At 44.3% G+C, this 23,112-nt stretch overlaps 1 protein-coding gene across 1 annotated transcript in view; it reads right to left on the bottom strand.

The window, feature by feature from the left end:
- kalrna (kalirin RhoGEF kinase a) overlaps positions 1-23,112 on the bottom strand; it is a 140,689-nt gene that overhangs the window by 6,716 nt on the left and 110,861 nt on the right. Inside the window, exons 42-59 of the mRNA XM_065962288.1 lie at positions 18,546-18,770; positions 17,368-17,447; positions 17,024-17,173; positions 14,667-14,785; positions 14,350-14,416; positions 13,693-13,796; positions 13,528-13,597; positions 13,356-13,442; positions 12,809-12,901; positions 11,990-12,040; positions 11,767-11,844; positions 11,437-11,622; positions 11,142-11,313; positions 10,325-10,539; positions 9,227-9,510; positions 6,490-6,652; positions 1,168-1,230; positions 510-537 (exon numbers count right to left, since the gene is read on the bottom strand). Of these exons, the coding sequence (XP_065818360.1) occupies positions 510-537; positions 1,168-1,230; positions 6,490-6,652; positions 9,227-9,510; positions 10,325-10,539; positions 11,142-11,313; positions 11,437-11,622; positions 11,767-11,844; positions 11,990-12,040; positions 12,809-12,901; positions 13,356-13,442; positions 13,528-13,597; positions 13,693-13,796; positions 14,350-14,416; positions 14,667-14,785; positions 17,024-17,173; positions 17,368-17,447; positions 18,546-18,770 (2,235 nt within the window). The remainder of the gene's footprint in view (positions 1-509; positions 538-1,167; positions 1,231-6,489; positions 6,653-9,226; positions 9,511-10,324; positions 10,540-11,141; positions 11,314-11,436; positions 11,623-11,766; positions 11,845-11,989; positions 12,041-12,808; positions 12,902-13,355; positions 13,443-13,527; positions 13,598-13,692; positions 13,797-14,349; positions 14,417-14,666; positions 14,786-17,023; positions 17,174-17,367; positions 17,448-18,545; positions 18,771-23,112) is intronic.

Here is a 23,112-nt window from a genome sequence, read left to right as displayed (position 1 = left end):
ACACTTCAGCATCGGCTTCATTTTACATCACTGGAGGTTGTTGCTTGATTCAAACACACCTGAATCTAATTACCTGGAGCCTTTGCTTTTTGCACAGCATAAGCCAAGACTCCACCTAGTGTTCAGTGTCGGTAATACACTCAAATACAAATTCAGTGTTTTTTATTTGTGCAAAGATCAAGACATTTTGGCTCCAACAGCGGCATTTAAAGGGGCGTATTCTTTTGCATTTGATGATTTGTCACGTATACATCCATTTTATTAATTATTTATTTTGCACATTAGTTTCCAATGCATCAATGTTTGTTCCCCGGCGTCTTTAAGTTGGACGATCATGTCGACATTTATTATTTTGTTTTTGGTGTAGATCTAAATAAATTCACACGCAGATTTATTTTACACCTTCCTGATATAAAACACATTTGAACCTCTGTGTTAAACATGTTTTAATGTTTTCAGCTGCGTGTTTGTCTCATCCTCACAGACTCAGATGAAATACTCCGTCTTACCTTCCTGGATGAAGTTTGGGTTGAGAAGCTGAAAAACAGACGAGGTCAATTAAGAAACCTTCATGATGAAATATTTAAAAACACAGACAGGATGATTGTTGTCTAAAAATTAAATTACTATTCTATTTCTGATGTTTTTTTTTTACACATTTGAAAATAAAAAAAACCTGGTTTTGTGATGCTGATACTAAAGCCGTTTCTACCAAGCGCTCCGGTTCAGTTTGGGACCAAAATATTGGACCTGTACCGTCCTACTTTTTTGGCACCCTTCTGTTGGAGTGCCAAGGCTGGAGTCGGACACACTGCAGACGGCTGATTGGTCAAAAGAATCCCTTTCCATGTGACAGCGGTGATGAAGGACAAACACAAAACGTTGTGTGTTTAAACATCCAGTGGATTCGGAGTCATCTTAAGGCTGTTATTGTAGCTCCGCCCCCTGGATGACCTCAGCGATGCAGACCCTCCTATAGGAATCGTTCATCTTTGCTTTCTGTAATGTTCTTCTTTGAATTTATTGGGGGTCTACACTATGTGGCTATGATGTCGTGATGGGACTGTTGGCTGTATAAAACGCAAGCAACATCAGGGTTTACTGAACCGGACCGGACTGAACCAAACTGGACCGCTTGGTGAAAACAGGGCTATGAAGTGTGCGTACCTCCATGCCCGATTTTGGGTCAAGGTCGTCGTCACAGTCCGACTCGTCTGACGTGTGATCCTCCTGAGGGCGAACACGAGTGAAGACGAGAAGAGTGGGAGAGAAGAGATTTTATAAAGGGAGGGGGGGGGGGGGAGGGGGAGTGAGGGAGACAAGGACATGAAGGGAGGAGGAGAAGAGAACACCAGGGACAGAAATCAGGAGGAAGTAAGAGGGCGGGTTTTGGGAGGACGAATGAGGAGGGAAATATTATAAGAGAAAAAAAGGGGAGAAGAGGAAAACTTCAGGGTCCGTATTCACAAAAACTCAGAGCTCCAAACTTATCTTAAAAAAATCCTCTCAAGGAGTCGAAGCTTCAGAGATCTTAAAGAGGCGTCATGGTCGACCCCGTTGTTAGGTATGATAGATTGTAAATCTGAATGTTTGAAGCCTGAGTGACGTCCCCACGTCTGTTCCTGCAGGGGGCGCTGGAGTCCCATGTGCTGGAAATGCCGCCTCAGTCTAACTTTCAGTCATCCTAACGATCTTCAGTCACACTGCTGATCTCACTATTGTTCACATACTGCATGTTGGACCAATCAGAACGAACCACGAGTGTAGAGGGAGGTTTAGAAAACAGCCTGACACTAATCAGTCTGCAGAAATCATTTGTGTCTGCGACTAAGACTCTAAGATTCCCTTTCAGTGTTTAGAGAACATTTCTACATTTCTCTCCTCAGCTTGAGAAAGTCTTCATCCTTATCAGACTTCAGAGATCAAATGAAACCCACCGTCTGAAGGACTAATATACTCTGACCTTTGCTAGCCTAGTCGTCACTTTAAGGGTTTAATGTCCTGATTCTAAAAATCATCTCTTAGCACTTAGCAAGTTTTGTGAATACGTCCCTGGAGTGTGATGTTAGTAAAGACCGTTATAGATGAATCCTTACTGAAGGATTGTTTGGTTAATACTCACCTGAGAGCTGATTTCACTCCGGACTAATAAGATGATGATTTTTGGATGCTAACTGAGGAAGAATGGTCTACCCCACCACTTTTTTAATGAGTCAATCACTGCTGTTATCAAGTTCATAAAGAGGAGCTTTAAAGTGCAATCCCTCTGATGGCCACTAGAGACCGCCGACACTTTCATAAGTAGAAGATCAGCTGTTAAATTCTCTTTCTAATATCGGTATTGGCCCTAAAAATCACATATCGGTCGGGCTCTCATTTCTTTGTATTACATGAGCAGTTCTCTGTCACCAGCAGAGGGCGCTGTATTGATTACAACAAGCATAATCACTCTCCAGTCAGTCTCTATTACACACTGCAAAATAATCTGGGAAGATCATCTGTTATGTGCAGCCTCGAGTCGGGAACACCCCAAAGTTTATCAGAAGGAAATCAAGTTTCTAACCGGCCCGATCCTCCTGCAGGCTGAGCCGGGCTTAAGACTGTTTTTAGTCCACGTCCATCAAATAGAAAACTTTGAATCAAATCCACCAACATGTTTTGAGAAGATTGAAACACTTATGTTATACTCGTACATCTGGTGTCTGAACTTTGTTAGTCAATGATGTTAAATATGCAAAGATGCTGTTTCAGTTTGAATTCTATGACGTTAGACTTCTACAGAAAACACAGATAAATAAATCAAAATCATGACTGGACTCTACTTCTACTCATGCAGAAAGAGGGAGAAATAAAACACAACGCAAAAACAAATCAAACTTTATTTTTCAAACATTTGAGGGTTTGAAGGTTTCAGTCACACTTCCAGACGTCGTCTTTCGTGGTTCTCAACCTTTTTTTGAGTCATCGTTTTTGTCCTTGTTTGAAACGTCCTGTTCTGTTTGGACACCAGCATTTTAAAGAATTGTTTTTACACCTGCAGTTAGCATGCATGCTAACTTTAGAGTTACCTGCATGAAGGTAACTATGAAGTATATTTACACCAGCCAATGAAAATGTTTCTTCTACTGAGTCTACAGAACAACAAGGAGATTTCAGACACTTCGCCACCACAGATCTGTCCTGAGGATTAGGAGCTGCAAACTGTTTCAAAAGATGCATCTGGTTTTAGCAGAACACAGACAGTTGGAAAGTATGAAGGTAGATATGTTGCAAAATGTGAGAGCTTGTAGAATGTACAAACTCTCTCATCTCATTCTACAAACTCTCTCATCACATTCTACAAACTCTCATCTCATTCTACAAACTCTCATCACATTCTACAAACTCTCATCACATTCTACAAGCTCTCATCACATTCTACAAACTCTCATCACATTCTACAAGCTCTCATCACATTCTACAAACTCTCATCTCATTCTACAAACTCTCATCTCATTCTACAAGCTCTCATCTCATTCTACAAACTCTCATCTCATTCTACAAGCTCTCATCTCATTCTACAAACTCTCATCTCATTCTACAAACTCTCTCATCTCATTCTACAAACTCTCATCTCATTCTACAAACTCTCATCTCATTCTACAAACTCTCATCACATTCTACAAGCTCTCTCATCACATTCTACAAACTCTCTCATCACATTCTACAAGCTCTCACATCACATTCTACAAGCTCTCATCTCATTCTACAAGCTCTCACATCACATTCTACAAGCTCTCATCACATTCTACAAGCTCTCACATCACATTCTACAAGCTCTCATCTCATTCTACAAACTCTCTCATCTCATTCTACAAACTCTCACATCTCATTCTACAAACTCTCATCTCATTCTACAAACTCTCTCATCTCATTCTACAAACTCTCACATCTCATTCTACAAACTCTCATCTCATTCTACAAACTCTCACATCTCATTCTACAAACTCTCATCTCATTCTACAAACTCTCACATCTCATTCTACAAACTCTCATCTCATTCTACAAGCTCTCACATCACATTCTACAAGCTCTCATCTCATTCTACAAACTCTCACATCTCATTCTACAAACTCTCATCTCATTCTACAAACTCTCATCTCATTCTACAAACTCTCATCTCATTCTACAAACTCACATCTCATTCTACAAACTCTCACATCTCATTCTACAAACTCTCATCTCATTCTACAAACTCTCACATCTCATTCTACAAACTCTCATCTCATTCTACAAACTCTCATCTCATTCTACAAGCTCTCACATCACATTCTACAAGCTCTCATCTCATTCTACAAGCTCTCACATCACATTCTACAAACTCTCATCTCATTCTACAAACTCTCACATCTCATTCTACAAGCTCTCATCTCATTCTACAAACTCTCATCTCATTCTACAAGCTCTCACATCACATTCTACAAGCTCTCATCTCATTCTACAAGCTCTCACATCACATTCTACAAGCTCTCATCTCATTCTACAAACTCTCACATCTCATTCTACAAACTCTCATCTCATTCTACAAACTCTCATCTCATTCTACAAACTCTCATCTCATTCTACAAGCTCTCATCTCATTCTACAAACTCTCACATCTCATTCTACAAGCTCTCATCTCATTCTACAAACTCTCATCTCATTCTACAAACTCTCATCTCATTCTACAAACTCTCATCTCATTCTACAAGCTCTCATCTCATTCTACAAACTCTCATCTCATTCTACAAGCTCTCATCTCATTCTACAAACTCACATCTCATTCTACAAACTCTCACATCACATTCTACAAACTCTCACATCTCATTCTACAAGCTCTCATCTCATTCTACAAACTCACATCTCATTCTACAAACTCTCACATCTCATTCTACAAACTCTCATCTCATTCTACAAACTCACATCTCATTCTACAAACTCTCATCTCATTCTACAAACTCACATCTCATTCTACAAACTCTCATCTCATTCTACAAACTCACATCTCATTCTACAAACTCTCACATCTCATTCTACAAACTCTCATCTCATTCTACAAGCTCTCATCTCATTCTACAAACTCACATCTCATTCTACAAACTCTCACATCTCATTCTACAAACTCACATCTCATTCTACAAACTCTCACATCTCATTCTACAAACTCTCACATCTCATTCTACAAACTCTCACATCTCATTCTACAAGCTCTCATCTCATTCTACAAGCTCTCACATCTCATTCTACAAGCTCTCATCTCATTCTACAAGCTCTCATCTCATTCTACAAGCTCACATCTCATTCTACAAACTCTCACATCTCATTCTACAAGCTCTCATCTCATTCTACAAGCTCTCATCTCATTCTACAAGCTCTCATCTCATTCTACAAGCTCTCATCTCATTCTACAAACTCTCACATCTCATTCTACAAGCTCTCATCTCATTCTACAAGCTCTCACATCTCATTCTACAAGCTCTCATCTCATTCTACAAGCTCTCATCTCATTCTACAAGCTCACATTTTGCAACATATCTACCTTCATAGAAAGATCCTTAGCCGCAATTTCCACACATTCCGTCATAACATGCACAACGGCGCCGCTCGCCCCGACTCAAGTCAATGATTGTGTTTCCACATCACCCGCTGCAGTCCGTCTCCGAAGCGTACGCTCCGAGTCTATTTTTGATTGAGCCTGCTTCAAGTTCGCGTCAATAGAACGGATCGACCTGGACAGGAAGTCAGACCAGGAAACGTACAGAGCGTCCGATCAATTTCAAAATAAAACCCAAAATACCGACAGACTGATCGCAACCTGAACATGACGTCAAGACGGTCACCGAATGGACAACAAATCATCCTCAGGAAGACGAAGCAACACGTTGTTCTCCTGTGATGTAGTGACCCGTGTGTACAGCTGCTCATGGCTGCGTTCAAGCTCCAGACACAGATCCAGTCGGGCAGCGTGCACGCTGTCGGACGGAGTAAAACCGTGGTGCTGATGGTATGCAGGGCGCACAGACTATGTGGAAATTGCGGGTTAGTCTGATAGTCCATGGCAATTAGCGAGTTAGCTACCTTAGCATGCTACTGTAACTGTGTCGAGCACTTTAGCAGTTATTTAACGACTCATGACAGTTTGCTAATTAGCTAGTTAGGTCCTTTAATGGGACTGTGTTCTAGGTTCCAGATTTAGTAGCTACACCCTGAGTCATGCTGTCGTCCATAACTGGGAACATGAATACTGAACGTGCAGCTAACATAAAGCTAACGTAAAGCTGCTGCAGGTTAAGAACCACTGATGGAGACAAATAGAAACACAGCTGTGTGTGTTTGAAGGTGTGAACACACACATGCTCCCACACACGAGGGGTTAAGGTGAAAATAAAAAGTGGGGCTGAGGGCGGGTGAGGGGGTTTCGGCACACACATACAACATCACCGCCGTGCGCCGTCGGCCTGCTTTACTCACTTTGCCCTTCACACGTGTGGCAGGGGAGGAGAGGGTAGGAGGGGGCGTGGTTTCTTTGGGCTTACGGAGCAGGCCGTTCTCCTGACCTCGGACTCCCAGTGAGGAGAAGTCCCTGGCTTCAGCGCGCTTCCTGGCACGCAGCGTATTCCACGACAGAGACTTCCTGTACGGTGCAGGAACAAGAGACATCAACCAGCCAATCAGAGAGAAGATCAGGGTCCGGGTTAGTCTGGCTGCGGGGGCAACATGGCTGACAGGTCCTGACCTCATAAGTGAGGTATGATTTATTTCATGAGATTACCCTGCATTCATTCATTCACTCACACGCACGCACGCACGCACGCACGCACGCACGCACGCACGCACGCACGCACGCACGCACGCACGCACGCACGCACATCATATCTGCTTAAATTATTTACATTACATTAAATCATGTGTCCTTCCTGTGGGGTCAGAACACTGCAGGGCTGCCAGGGGAGGGCTGCTCTCCAGGTCTGGGAGAAGAGAGTCTCTGTAAGAGGTTTCAGAGGCTTGAAGCCGTCTGCTGAAATTCTTGGTTTCATATCGGGGAGCTATGCCGTGATTTACAGAACAACGCGTTTAGCGCCCCCTGCAGACTCATCCTGGGATTACTCCAACACACGTTTACCTCATGATCTGAAACTTTGCCCACGTTTAGTTTGAACATGCAGCATCGAAACACTTTATGAGAGTTTATAAATGAGGATCAGCAGAACCCCTGGCTGCTCCTCTGGACCCGGATACATGTTGGGAAATGATTTAACCGTTAATGTAGAGAAAGTTGTACCATGTGTGTGTTTTGATGAGTATACACTGTCTTTCTCATCGACTCTTTCCAGAAGCCTCGTTAAGAATTGACCCCGAAAAGGAGCCGTTACTCAGATTTCAAGTTTGTAGCTTCGGTGGAGTTTCAAACCGTTGTTAGTAAAACTGAAATCAAAACATAGGTCAAAAGAAAAGTCACCACTGAACATAGAAAACATTGAAAGAAACCAAACGGGGACACAGTGCAGACGATCACTCTCAACCTGCTTCTCCATCTGACTTTAGAGCCCGTGTCCACAGACTGCGTTATATATGTGCCCCGGCAGCGCCTGTTTAAAATACAAACCTAGTAGTTCAGAGTTTAGCGCCCTCAGTGGCAGCTGAGTTAAAATAGTTAAAATAGTTTAACTGTTAGAACAGCACTGTGCTCGTCACTGTCACTTCTCCCTCACGAACCAATTAGAGTCAAGAAGGGGCGGGACTTCTGATAACATGGAGGAGACGCTCGTCCGTCTCTTCTTCAGGAGGTGTAGAGCTGCTGCTGATGTCAGGACTCATTTACATCGTCTTTATGATGAATTAAAGGACACAGCTAACGGACATCACCGAGGGAAGCAGAGGTTTACTTTGGTAACCTAGCAACAGAGTGAGCGCTGCTGAGAAACGCACTGTAACGGAGGTCGTCTGTGGACATGGGCCCCGGGGATGGTCATTAACTCTTCTTGGTGTTAAAGTCCTGCTGTCGCTGCACTTTGACATTAAAGAGGATAAATAACCTTCAGGATGACTTTCAGCACACAGACGCACGCAGACCGCTCAGGTTCACGTTTTGCTGTTGTAGTTTATTTACAAATATTAAAAACTACAAACCGTTAATCACCTTCATCCTAACGCAGAACAAAACAACTTCACCTTCACGTCGCTCTGCTAACTCATGCTCAAGTCCAAAAAAGGATTTATTTTACATATTTAAAATACATTTAAAATCATCGTTGTTAGACTAGCAGTTCAACGCTGCTCGCTGCCTTCAATGCGACATATTGCACAGCCTGACTTCATATTTTTCTCTCGTCTTAAATAGTGCAAAAGGGAGTTTTTTTTAAACAGGAATGTTCTAGAAAATTAACTTTGTACAGTGAACTGCTGACAGGAACAAAAAACAACACGAGGGAGGGAAAAAAAATCCAACGCTGTCAGTGAAACAAAAATCATAATTAACAAGGCAGAAAAAACAACAACAACAGGAAGTGGAATAAACAGAAACCTCGATATTCAGATTGCCACAGACAACAAAATAAATCTTCTCCAGTGCGGAGAAAGGGGCGGAGTCCACCTGAACGCCCCAGGTGAGTTTTTTTTCTTTCCAAAAAAAGAGTGAAAAAGAAAAAAAAATACAAAAACAGAAGAACAAAGCGAGGTGTTAGGAACTGAAATAATCCGGTTTGAGCTCCACATGAGAGTTCGCTCTGCTCTCTCCAGTCGGCTACACGATTCTCTATCCAGTCTATTTCTGCTGGATTAATCCTCGGTACACACTTACATGTGAACAGTGCGTGTATGTGTGTGTGAGTGTGTGTGTTAGTTTTTCCATTTTCATGTCGTTGCCATGGCGATGGCTCAGAATTAAAACCGTCACTGCAGCAGCTTCATGGACGCTAAAGTTTTGTACCTTTTTTTTTTTTTTTTTTTTTAACGTCCGAGACGAGAAAAGTCTCCTGTAAGGTCCAACAGTTTGTTCTTTAAAGGGAGGAGGAGGGAAGGGAAGGAGGATTTAGGAAAGGCAGTGAGGAGCTAGGGAAGGGAGCGGATTCAAAAAAAAAAAAAAAAGAGCTTTGTCACCTCGTCTCTCTCATCCAATCCGAGGGCTCGTTTCATCCCAACATGAAGTGCGTCTGTCTGCAGGTAAAGAAGAGCTGGGTGGGGGGTTTTGGGGGGGGAGGGGACTTACTTGATGTTGTGTGCATCAGACACCGCCGCTGAGAAAGACGTAGCAGAAGAAGAGTCTTTTATGGACTTTGTGGGCGGGCCTAAGATGCGTCCCGGCACCCAGCCCTCAGCGGCGGGTGATTGGCTGTTGGCCGGCCGGTAAACGAGGTACATGTTCTGCTGATTGGTGGCCAGGATCTGCACGGTCTCTCCCTGACTGACGCAGATCTCGTTCTCTTTGAGCGCAGAGTAGTCCTGAGTGACCATCATGGTGGAGGAGACGCCGTTACAGCCGCCCTCACGGTCCTGAAGAGGAGATGAGAGGATGGAGGATGGGAAAAAGAGACAACAAGAGGAAGAGGAGAAAACACCAAGCAGGAGAAAAAAGAGGGGAATGATAAAGGAAGAGGAGAATTGAGGAAAAGGTTAAAGTTTGTTCATGTGGGATAAACGTCCTGCTGCTGGCTGTGATTACAGCCGACCTAAACCTGAGGAGGAGGAAGAGGAGGGGGAGGAAGAGGAGGAGGAAGAGGAGGAGGTTGCCATGTTGTTTAAACTGAAGCTTCAGTGTTTAGCCAGCACTTCAACATAGCATGTTTCCTTAATGTCTGATCATATAGTAAGATACCTTTATCATCTCACTCTCTACACAGCTCACTGACTAATATTCTTTCATTTGATAAAGATTAGAGTCTGTGACGACTAAGAGCATCATCATTATTTGTTTTGTCAATTTAAGACACAGCGAGTGGGGTAACTGTTTGTGTGGCAGCACATCCATGTTCAAGGACATAAAGACTCTTTAAAGTTTTGCTCTTGGGAACATTTCCATGCGGTCAAGGTGCCTCTGAGCTGTCCAGCCTTCTGCAGGCGGTTAAAGGTTTTCAGTCAAAGTAGGCCAGAAGAACAGCCTGACTCGTTTATTTATAAACCCTCACAGTGCTACACCTGCAATAGCCCAGATTTTTAACCTTTGTTTTTAGGGACAGGTAAGAGCCTGAGAGACAGCGTGAAGGGGGAAGAGTTCTTCATGCCCCAGTTCACCCCCCGCCTGCTGCAGAGAGCGAGCTAACAGAGAAGCTGTGTAACAGAAACATTCAGCCTGTGTGCAGGAACTCACCCTGTCGAAACACGATGTGCCCCCGTTGGAGGTAGACATCTTCATCTGACTCCTCCCCCTCTCCATCTCTTTGTCGCCGAGCCCGACAGCTGAAGACGGCCGGCTGTGAGACGCCGCGGTTGTCCGGTTCCCCGAAGTCGAGCGGTTCCTGGTCAGAGAGGCGCTGCAGCCCGCTCCGCTCTTTTCCTTCTGGTACTCGATGGGCGACTGCAAAGCTGAAAATCACACAGAATGTTTTTAAGTTCCTCATCGAGGAGGCGTCGAGGAAGTCTGCACACGGTGCTGCTGCTTTAAGTTGAAGTACGGAGAAGGTTTCAGCATGATGGACTCATTAAATGTTCCAGAGAAATGCAAAGCTGTTGATTTTTTGGGGATTTAGAGGGAGAATAAAATTGGTCCCAGTATCGACCCTTGGGGGACTCCACAGTTCACTGTGGAGTGAGGGGAAGCATGTTCAAAATTTCCGATTTGATAAATAAGATTAGAACCACTTCAGAGCTGTCCCAGATAAACCAACCCAGTGCTGAAGCCTCTCAATAAGAACTTTATGGTCCACTGTATCAAATGCTGCACTTGAATCAAGCAGTACAAGAACAGAGCATACACCAGTATCATCTTAAAATATAATTTGTTACTCTAGTAAGCACAGTCTCAGTACGATGTTTTTGTCTGAAACCAGACTGGAACTTTTCATAAATGTCATTATTTTTCAGTACTTCAAGCAGTTGCATTGTGGATTGTGTGTGTGTGTGTGTGTGTGTGTGTGTGTGTGTGTGTGTGTGTGTGCGTGTGTGTGCGTGTGTGTGTGTGTTCTCACCAGACAGGAAGTTGCTCTGAGCGTCCAGGACTTCCTGGATGTGTCGGACCCAGACCTGTTTGGTGTCGACCTTTGCGGCCTGCAGAGTGAAACGGTCCGACGAGCCACGACAAGCCAACACGAATTTACACGGGTCGTTGTCCACGCTCTCCTCCAGACCCAGGAAGGAAATCTACGGGCGAACAACATTCATTTTGAATAAACAGTACATAAACCTTTGAAACCAGACCCCAACAGAACCTCCTTCAGAGGAAGAAGTGATGCTCTGACTCGCTCCTCAGCCGTCACGCTTTACCTTGATGCTCTTCTTGAACTGGTATCCCGGTGTGGACGATCCCTTCCTGAGCAGCTCGCTGAAGATGACGATCTGCTCGAAGAGGAAAACTCGTCGCTCCTTGGAGCGCGACAGGACGCCGGCGTCCTGCTCGGTCACAAAGAAGGTTTCCTGCTGCAGCAGTTTGCCCTGACACATGAGTTTACCCTGCAGAGAGATCAGGAGGTCAACACTCCGAAGCACACCGCTCCGTTTTTTAAATCAGGTTTAAGGAGGAGGAAGGTATTCATTCAGCTGAAGCTCCAGGTTGTCACCCTGCTTTGTGATTGGCTGAACAGAGAGTGACTGTACCTCGTATCCCTGCAGCCGACCCAGATTCATCATATCGTTACAGAGTTTAGGGACCTGAGACATCAAATCCACGGCTTTCTGTGAGAGAGAGAGGAGGGAGAACGTTTAATACTAAAGGTGTTCCTCTCCTCGTCAGGAAGCTCATCACAACCTTCACAAACATCAACGCAGATCAACATTTAAACGCCTCCACACCTGTAAATCCTATTTCATCAGTTTTTACCTCGATTTGTTCACAGTCGATGCCCGCCTTTAAGCTGAACTTCAGGAAGTCCTGCAGAGAGACGACAACACAACGTTTAAACAACAAGTTCAGAAACAGACTCATAAGATAAAATATCTTTAAAGTCTATATATGTGATGTTTTGATCCAGCAGATGTCGCCCTTGAGCTCCAGCATGAAACCAAAACAACTGGCGCTGCATTGTTGTGTTAGCATGCTAATGCTAGTGATCTTTATTATGCTGGTATCTTCACACTGCATGTAAATTTACCTGAAATGAGCGTGATCTAGAAACACAGTTAAGCAGTGAGTACAGTATGTTGTTCTTCTTTTCTCTAGTCCCTCAATTAAACAACTTTTATACACGAGGGGAGGAGTCAGCCGGCCGTCCCGGCGATGTAAACAAAGTGAAGATAGGACTCTGAAAACTCTGAAAACATCACAGACAGTGGGACTCGGGTGTTACACCCATTGTAGACAGTCATGACTCACAGAGTTATTTTCAGAGGAGATACTTGATTTCTATTACATTTAATTGTGGCTAAGAAAGTGGCGAACTTGTACTGATGGAATATTGCGCTCAAATATTTTCAGTCAGAAGCTCTGTTCAGAGCGTCCCTGTGTGTGTGTGTGTGTGTGTGTGTGTGAAGCTCTCGCTGTGCTTCATCAACATCTGAGTTCATCCTGCTGTACCCGGTTTACTCTTCCTCTCTAAACACTTTGATACTTGCTGTCAGTTCGTCTGTGACATCGTGTTGGTCCCTGAGAAATAAAACCTGAGTGATAATCGTACTCGTCTGTGTTTGTGTGTTTCGTCACCTTGAGTAGCAGCTGGTATTTTGTGATTCTCTGGATGGGTTTGATGAGGAAGTCACTGATGGACAGTCTGGACTGAGTGTCCTGCTGGATCCCCTGGAAGAGGAACACGAGAGGCACCAATCAAACATGTTTTAATATGAGAAACAACAGAGCACACATCGCCACAGGCTACCTCAAAACCAGAAATTGCATTTAAAGAGACACACACACCAAAACGGAGCGTTCTGAGAGAGCTGGTTTCTACAGGGTCACAAACCTCCTCTGGTGCTTGATTCATGTTATATTTTGACCAAAGCACAGAACAGATGTTTCATTTAGACCACAGGGGACTGTTTGAAAAGGTGGAGGAGGGGACTGTTTGAAAAGGTGGAGGAGGGGACTGTTTGAAAAGATGGAGGAGGAGGACTGTTTGAAAAGGTGGAGGAGGGGACTGTTTGAAAAGGTGGAGGAGGACTGTTTGAAAAGGTGGAGGAAGGGGGTGATATGTCCTCTTTAAAGTCCGATGAGCAGAAGATTCAGTTTCATGAAGAATCAAAACATCACTTACGTCGAAATACGTGTCGTATTCTGCTACGATGAACTCCGACTTCGGTTTATTCTGACAGTAAACGACGTACATGTGCAGCCGTCTCTCCTGTAACAAACACACATCACGGTGAGAGTGAGGATTATTCCAGGTCACATAAACTGTTAAATCATCATCACAGTTTGATACTCACATGTTTTATAAAGAGCTCTGGGAGGTGCTCGTGGTCTTCCAGACATTTCTCCAACTCTCCTACAAAAAAACTGACGGAGAAAAAAAGAGAGCGATGACGTGAGAAAACGAGCAGCGCCGATATCTGGATTCAGTTTCATCCTTCAGAAACACGTCCAGGACTTACTCTCTGTGCCAGTCGTAGATCTGATGAATGTTCCCAAAGACGATTTTATCTTTTCCTTTCATGTCATCGGGGACGCCCTTCTCTTCGATCTTCTTCATGAAGCCCTGCAGAGAGAAACATCGACCAGGTCAAACGTTTTTCTGAGCTCATCATTCTCAAACATTAAGGAAACAATGCAGCAGCCAGTATGTCCTCCTTCTAACTTTAGATTCTGCTCCTGAATGCTCTGGATTTGTTTGGACCAGAGAAGGTAGGCGCTTTTAAGACACACGGCCGTTTTGGACGCCCCTCAGTTTGTCAGATATGAGAGCAGTTATCAGGTCAACAGGTGTTGCAGCGATGGAAGCGGTCAAGAGAAGTGGTTCAGATAGAAGTGATTGTACCCGACCTAAAAAGCCTCTGCATGTTTCTAATAAGCTCCACGAGCAGAAACGTGCTCAAACTAGGATCAATATTGGAGATGCTTTTGAAAAATGGAGAGAGGTTAGAACACAGAAAGGTTTACAGACCCATGCAGAGCTGGATAAACACTGAAGCTTCAGAGTCCACCACATGGTGACCTGAGTGAGCATCCACTCTAGAGAGGAGAATTTAGACTGCAGTACCCATTTTAAACACTAGGGGTCAGAGTTACACTTTTGTTGTGTTATGTCTCACCTCGACCACGATGCCGAGGTCTTTGACGTAGTCCTTCTCCGTCTGAATCAGCTCGTTCAAAACAAACCTGCACAAAAAAAAGAAAATAATATTTGAACATCTGTTCAGAGATTTATTTTAACGGTCCGCTGGCGTCAGTGCTGTGGTCGTCGTGAAGAAGAAACAGAACATGACCTACTAAAAACTACCATGAAGACAAACTGGAGGGATTGACCGTCACATGAAGGCGTCCCTGTTCAGTCTCTTTGAGTTTTTAGAAACTTCTTGACATGTGACAGACGGCTCCTTGTTCTCATAAATGACCTGACTGTACTCACATGCGTCCTCTCATAGCTTTCGCTCTCTGCTCCAGTTCTGGGTTGCGTGGCTGGACTGGGGTCGTTTGCTCCGGTGGAGAGAGAGAGGAGAAGCCGGGGTACGCTCCCGGTTCCAGAGTCTGATGGAGAGGGATGGACGAGGAGGTCAGTAGAGGTCAGAGTTAGATTTTATCATCGAACAGAAACCTGCAAACAAGTGATGTTCTCTTTTGTCATTTAACCACTGAGGATCTCTCCTGGAGGACGGACCAACGATAACAACATCTGGATCCTTCATGTGACAGATTCAGACAGCAGGGGGCGCCAGGAGCCGTTCGGCCTTACAGGGCTTATTGAACAACTGTATCTGAACCATCCTGACCGCACATCTCGCCTCAAAGCGATCCATGAATCTAAATTAAAGCTTCATGGTGAACGAGTCGTGTTGACAGCTGGTCTCTGAACATCGTGTGTTTGTGTTCATAATGAATCAGCTGGTCTCTACACATACACTCACCATCTTAGTTTTAACCAGTTTTTCTATGGCGCTAACCAGCTCGGCAGCGCTGGGCCCCTCGGACGACGACTGCAGAGACGTTAGCAGGGACGAAGACTGAGGAAGAGGAAGAGGAGAGAGGAAGAAGAAGAGGAAGAGGAGAGAGGAAGAGGAGGAAGAGAGAGAGGAGGAGGAAGAGGAGAGAGGAAAAGGAGAGAGGAAGAGGAAGAGGAGAGAGGAGGAGGAAGAGGAGAGAGGAAGAGGAGAAAGAGGAGGAAGAGGAAGCGAAAGAGGAGGAAGAGGAAGCGGAAGAGGAGGAGGAAGAGGAAGAAGAGGAAGAGGAGGAGGAAGAGGAAGAAGAGGAAGAAGAGGAAGAGGAGGAGGAAGAGGAGGAAGAGGGGGAAGAGGAAGAGGAGGAGGAAGAGGAGAGACGAAGAGGAAGAGGAGAAAGAGGAGGAAGAGGAAGAAGAGGAGGAAGAGGAGGAAGAGGAAGAAGAGAAAGAGGAAGAGGAAGAGGAGGAAGAGGAAGAGGGAGAGGAGGAAGAGGAAGAGGGAGAGGAGGAAGAGGAGAAAGAGGAGGAAGAGGAAGAAGAGGAGGAATAGGGAGAGGAGGAAGAGGGAGAGGGAGAGGAGGAAGAGGAGGAAGAGGGAGAGGAGGAGGAAGAGGAGAGAGGGAGAGGAGAAAGAGGAGGAAGAGGAAGCGGAAGAGGAGGAGGAAGAGGAAGAGGAGGAGGAAGAGGAAGAAGAGGAAGAAGAGGAAGAGGAGGAGGAGGAGGAAGAGGAGGAGGGAGAGGAGAGAGGAAAAGGAGAGAGGAAGAGGAGAGAGGAAGAGGAGGAAGAGGAAGAAGAGGAAGAGGAGGAGGAAGAGGAGGAAGAGGGGGAAGAGGAAGAGGAGGAGGAAGAGGAGAAAGAGGAGGAAGAGGAAGAAGAGGAGGAAGAGGAGGAAGAGGAAGAAGAGAAAGAGGAAGAGGAAGAGGAGGAAGAGGAAGAGGGAGAGGAGGAAGAGGAAGAGGGAGAGGAGGAAGAGGAGAAAGAGGAGGAAGAGGAAGAAGAGGAGGAATAGGGAGAGGAGGAAGAGGGAGAGGGAGAGGAGGAAGAGGAGGAAGAGGGAGAGGAGGAGGAAGAGGAGAGAGGGAGAGGAGGAAGAGGAGGAAGAGGGAGAGGAGGAGGAAGAGGAGAGAGGGAGAGGAGGAAGAGGAGGAAGAGGGAGAGGAGGAGGAAGAGGAGAGAGGAAGAAGAGGAAGCGGAAGAGGAGGAAGAGGAGGAGGAAGAGGAAGAGGAGGAAGAGGAAGAGGAAGCAACAGGAAGTAAAGTGTTAGTGAGTTAGCAGAGGACGGCAGCAGACGGACAAACTGCAGGAAATACAAACTGCTGCTAAACTGCTGCTAAGCTACCCTGACAAAAAAACACACTTAATAAAATGTGCAGAATATGACTGAGTAGAAAAAAGCTAAATTCAGGCAGTACATTTTTTAAATGACCCAAAACTAGAATAAAATAATAAGAAATTCAAGCATTTGCACAAATACAAACTCAAATTTCTGGCTGAGCTTTACCAAAATAAATAAAATCAGAATATGACGTCGAGTACAAGAAACCTTCACTCTACAGGAAGGGCCTTACTGTATTTCAAAATAAAAGCACCAGCAAGTAAAGTACTCTCAGCTTAAGACAGGATAAACATTCAAAATAAAATCCTGACAAGTTTTATTTTGAAATGCAAAATAACAGAATTTAAAACATGCGATTAACTTTTGAAAATCAGCGATTAAAAAATGTAATCGTACGACAGCTCTTATTTAAATCATAAACGTCCACCAGGAGACCAGTTTCCGTTGATGGATGGCCACATCGAGGACGCGTGGTTGGTTATCCGTCTCACCTTGTCTTCCTGAGCTGCTGAGGGGTCTTTGATGATCTCCATGGGGGGAGGCAGAGGGGTGTGCGCCTCCTCGTCCGGCTCCTCCTCGCCGCCGCTCTGCATCCCCTGCGCCGTCTTGGAGAGGAGGTTTCCGTCCTTGCTGAGGACTCGCTGAAGGAGACAGGAGAGAAGTAGAAGATGCTGACTCAGGCTTTACTCGAGGTCGTTTTAAGGTTCAGACATGGTCGTGAATCATGAATTAGAAACTTCTCATGATTCTCTTGAAGAAGACATTTCAGTGGCAGAGCTTCAAGCTGCAGTTTGATGTTTGCTGACTGAGCGTCTGCAGAGAGGTCACTGCTTACCTCACTGATGATGTCCTCCTGCAGGTTGAGGTCGGGCTGCCCGAGGTCGATACTCCTCCTGCTTTCTTCTCTTCCTGATCCTGTCAATCAATCAATCAATCAATCAATCAATCGTATAAATACCTCGCTTTCATTAATCGACGAGTCTGTCTCTTTTAGGCTTCATATTCAGCAGCTTGATTTAAGATTTAACCAGGTGATTAACCCTTTGAGATCCAGAGGGAGACAGCAGCACACGTCATCATAAATATTACATGATTGTGTCTGGAATAAGTCTGCTTTCTGAGACTGATGGATTAGGGTGATGTTTTATAAATGCATGCATCTTCTCACTGCCTTAAATCTTGTGAAGCTGTTCATCATGGAGCTCCGAGGTTCATACTCTGGACTCTGTATGATCCGAGTCAGCTCCCCTGCGTTGTCTCTTGGTAGATTAAATCACTGACATGTCCTCATTTATAAGTCTATATTTAACATTCCTCCCTCGTACTTGTGTCTATTTATTCATGTGAAAAGTTCTGCAAGTTTCAGTCTTCACTCTGAGACTCAGTCACTAAACATCTTTTTGCTATCTGTCCACAAAGTGCGGAGGAAAAGGAATGTTCTCTGCTCCTGCAGGAGGATCTGTGTCTGGAGGAGCTGCTCTCTTTAAAAGTAGATTAAAGAGATGGGAGGAAGGACTTCTATTCACATTTTTTCTATTTATATTGAATGTTTTGTTTTTACATATTTTTACATTTATTTATTTATTCTTTATTATCATAATTTTACTCATTCATTTCTTAAATTATGTGCGTATGTATATGTATATATATTTTATTTTTTATTATCATAACTTTTTTATTTTATTTTATTTTATTTTATTTTTTTATTATTATTATTTTTTTTTGTAACAGGGTTAAGGAGGATGTTTGTCTGTAGGAGCTGCTCTCTTTAAATCTTTAAAAAGTAAACTGAAGGTGTTGGAGGACGATGCTTCAGGTTGATGGTGTTTTGACTGATGACTTTCTGCTCTGTGACTCAGGATCTGCTGATCGGTGTTTACTTCACGTGCTGCTGACTCTCCTGTAAATTAGATTCTTAATCTCTAAGATTTCCTGGTTAACACATTTTGAATAAATAAATTGGTGTTATTTCTGCTGCAGTCTGGTCGAACCAATCAGCATGCTCGTTCTCACCGCTCTTCTTCTGCTTGCTGTTGGGGAGTTTCTTGACCGAGCTGCCGTGGCTGAGGCGGCGGACCGGACTGGTGAGCCATTTCCTCAGAGTGTTCCCGGAGCGTTTGGGACCTGGAGAGCTAGAGTGCAGCGAGCTGAGGGACGGCTGGGGCTGAAGGGACGGCTGGGGCTGAAGGTTCGCCACTGACTCCGTCTTCCCGTCAGAGCCGACGACAGGATAGTTTTCTGGAAGAGAAAGAAGAGACTGACATGTTAGGATGAAGGTGAGGGTCACTGATTCTGCTTCTTCAGACTGGAAGAACAGTTCAGACGACTCAGCGTGCAAACACTGACGACAGGCTGAGAGCGAGGAGCTCATGCTTTAGTTTTTAGAGTTTTTAGATTCCCAGCACACGAGAGACCTCGAGTCATGTTCACATTCAGTCAAAGACGAGTCAACAGATCACCAGCCTCTATTGCAACCATTGCTGGGTTACTTTCTCCTGGTCAATGCATTGAAGGCCCTTGTTGGCAAAAGAGCTATAGAATGACGCAGAGGAGACTTATGATTGGTCAGAATAACAGTGAAGATCTTTGATTTTGGTTTCAACAAATCAAAACGTCTGAAAGTCCTGACGTCAGGTTCTGGCCAAGTTCTCGTTCAGAGCAGCAGGAAACCTCGTCCGGGATTACACCAACTCCACCAACTGTGTATGTTGTGTTTAAAGAAACTTTGCAGAGGAGGGATACTTCACCATGAAACATGAATCTGTGTTGACATTGAGTCATTTATGTAGAAATATGAAAGACATTTTGAAAGTGTCTTTTTGGCTCATGTGGATGAAAGACACCAAATCCCAGAATGCACAGCACCGAAGGCCACTCCCACTATGTCCTCTATTTACAGACATATTTACTTCAACACATAAGACCGTTTCCTCAACTGATTCAGAGATTTCTTCCAGAATTGATCTTGTAAATTCCTGTCAGAAAACAGACTCTATGTCTGAGTCCAGAGACAAACAGTGAGAGCACCAACACTACCAGTCCGCTCGAGCCGGCCCGGCTCCTCGTCCTCACCGCCGCCGACAGGCAGGCCTTATGTCTCAGGTGCTGAGCTGGCAGTTTCGAGTCTGGGAGTGAGCTCCCACCCTCTGATCTGTGATTGGTCTGTAGCTTCAGCGGTTGAAAATATGAGGAACTAGCGTTGTAGTTTCACCCCGCTAACCACAACAGCTTCCAGTGACGCAAAAATCATCATTCTGCGTCACTGGAAGCTCCTTTACAGACTCAGAAATACAAAGATTTCAAATCTCAGGGGAAAATGAGGGCGGGATGCACGACCATTCAAAAATACTACCAGGTTTCTAATGATACAAAGATTAATGCTAATGGGTGAAGTATCCCTTTAAGTATGGACGTCCAACATCCTAACATGATATGTGTGTTTTTAAAGATGGATCAGCAGAATAAATCTCCTTTAATCATGATCAGGAGCTACAGCAACATGTTTGTGTTTTGATCTCTGTGAAATCCAGACGAGTGTTTCTAATGATTAAAAAACACAAAGTGTGTTCTGCAGCTGTTCTGAAACTTCATCTGCTGGAGTCTTTATGAAAGTGAAGCCGTTCTGTTAATCTATAAATAGAAAAACAAACTGAGCAGAAGAAGAACAGACAGAGCGGCGTTTCATTTGACTGTTCAAGCAAACGGAGAAACATTTGAATGTGTTCAAAGATAAACCGGGAAGCAGGAAGTAAACGCTATCACTCAGATGAGGACCGATACACTCAGATAATAATATCACAGAAGTTTGATATCTGCGCTTATTATGGGCTGTTTGGACTGTGTGTGTGTGTGTGTGTGTGTGTGTGTGTGTGTGTGTGTGTGTGTGTGTGTGTGTGTAATATTGGGAGAGAGGGGCTGTGGTCATGTGTCAGGGGAGTGGTGGATCAGCTGCACTCACACACAGCTGGGAGCTATCTGCTGTGGTGGTGCTGAGTGTGTGTGTGTGTGTGTGTGTGTGTGTGTGTGTGTGTGTGTGTGTGTGTGTGTGTGTGTGTGTGTGTGTGTGTGTGTGTGTGTGTGTGTGTGTGTGTGTGTGTGTGTGTGTGTGTGTGTGTGTGTGTGTGTGTGTGTGTATCAGACAGGAAATGAAAGGTTCAAAGTTGATTTACAATCTGAGTTTATTTTTCATCTCCATATTTACTCCCCCCTCCTCCTCCTCCTCCCTCCTGATTTTTATCTGAATGTTTTGTTGTTCACACATTTTTGTTGCTTAGCAAAATAAAAGCACATGACAGTCTGTTATTTTTGGGGGTAATGATCCCTGTAGGATCAATAAAGTCCCTCTCACATGTCAGTGAAGTCTTCAGATATCTGCAGAGACAGATCGTCAGAGTGTTCAGGGGGAAGTTAAAGTGTAAAGTTTTCAGGAGGTTTAAGAGTCTCTGCGCTGCCAAAGATTAAAGGAGGAAGTACTCGTGGACACCAAGAGAGGGTGGATTATTATTTGAGCTTTTGGTTTTTGCTCTTGAGGTGTGTTAAAAGGTTTTGCTTCCTGACTCCTAATCGTTCAGTTTTAGGATCCTCTCAGTGTTCGGTATCTCTTGATGCTTCTGATGTTGAAGAACCTTTAAAACCTCTCAGACATGAAATAACCTGACAGGTGATATAACCCCCAATCAACCTCACTTCAAGACTCCCTCCTGACTCATAGACTAACATCTCTCCCCAACTTAACCACCAACATTTATTAGGTTCCAATGCATGCTGATAACCACAACAGTCTGTAAGTGTGATTAAAGGTCTCATATCCTCCTCCTCCTCTTCAGTGTGAATAAGTCTCAGAGCTCCTCAAAACATGTGTGTGAAGTCTCTTGTTCTAAATCCACTCTGATCCTGTATTTGATCATGTCTATAAACCCCTCTATTTCAGCCCTGCTCAGAACAGGCTGTTTCTGTGTCTGTACCTTTAAATATGTAAATGAGCTGTGTCTGACCACGCCCCCTCTCTGGAAGGGCTTGGGTGTACTCTGTCTTTCTCGCTCCATGTCCTATTGTTTACGGTGAGAAGGCAGACTCAGAGGGCAGAACAAACACCTAGCTGTGGGAGTGTCACCCACCTGGGGGAGGGGCTACTGCCCTTTGTGATGTCATGAAGGGAAAATCTCCAAACGGCCTGTTTGAGCACACATTTTCTGAAAAGTGGAGCAGGCAGAAGATGGAGAGGATGGACTTTTCTCATCATTGGGGGGTTTGTAGACAGACTAGAGACACATGTTAGAGTTAGAGGAACATGGAGAAGAGGATTTTGTGACCTTTAAGAAGTTCTATGATCTGCATCCAGAATCTTCCCTGAAATGGAGATTTTTAAATCAGATAAATTAGACAGATAAATTAGTGTCTAATCTTGGTGAACCTAATAACCGCCGGCACTCTCTTTAAACGAGGTGAATGAGGCTCATTGATCGGAGGCTGATGACGTCTTTCTTTGTTTTTAGTGTATTATTCCTCAAAGCTTTCTAACTTGGGATAAAAAACCTTCACATTATTTCACTCCCTTTGAGCTTCACTAAACTGACTTATCTTTAAAATGAGGACTTCAGTCTCTGCAGCTCGTCCTGAAACAGTCTTAATAAAAACAGTTTGTTTTCATTTCTTAGTTGCTGCGTTTGTGCTTCATGTTATTTTTGTCCGTCTGAGGTTTTGTAACCTTTTCTTTGTCCTGAGGTGAACAAACTCCATATCACACTGCTGGTTAATGAGTGAGTATCAGCCGTGGTTATTTGGCTGTGTTATCAGAGCGTGTCAGCAGTAAGGTGGAGATAAAAGCGTTCCAAACAGCAGCCAAGGTCGCAGTGAGCGACTGAACGTGCTCATGACAAAGAAAGTCTGACTAACAGACTGTATGGAGTTTTATTCAACAAGCTATATTTAAATATATGGTAATGTTTGAAGCAGCGAGGTGTCATGCAGAAGTTGTTGATTCTGACTTAGGCCTCGTGTCCAGTCAGCGGTTTTCCCGGGCAGTAAAGCGCCGGCTGAATGCTCTGGAGCGTCAGCATGAAGCGTTTGTGCTCTGAGAAGAAAAGCGCTGCATGTCCGTCCTGTTTCCATGACAACAGTCTGTTTACAACAACCGCTGTATGAGCGACACTGCTCCGTTACTTTTCACTGCATGTTTTATATTTGAGATCGTTTATTTCAGACACGGAGCGAGGAGGTTCAAGACACGGGGAATATCAAACATTTAGAAAAGAGCGCCGGTGATGTCATCAGCACCTTTCTCATGTTGAGTGCTCGTTTTCAAAGACGCTGTGCTGTGTGTCACTTCCTGTCCTGCTCGAGCTGCTCTGTGGGAAACTGAAGCGAACACTCATCTGCTGGAATTTAAGGATTAGTTTGTAACAGCCAGCTGGTGGAAAGATGGAAGAACTAACTGAGAGGTTTAATTTGAGCTTGACTCAGCATTGTTGGCATTCATGAGTCATTAATCAGCAAGAGCTGCTGCAGATACACAAGAAGAGAGATTTGACCTGTAGAGCCTGAGACAAAGGTCAAAGGGCGTTCACTTCACACCTGTCTT

The sequence above is a fragment of the Labrus bergylta genome, chromosome 13 (genome assembly GCF_963930695.1).
Source record: "Labrus bergylta chromosome 13, fLabBer1.1, whole genome shotgun sequence".
Taxonomy (NCBI): Eukaryota; Metazoa; Chordata; class Actinopteri; order Labriformes; family Labridae; genus Labrus; species Labrus bergylta.
The sequence above is the reverse complement of the archived record's forward strand: the minus strand, read 5'-3'. Positions and strand labels throughout refer to the sequence as shown.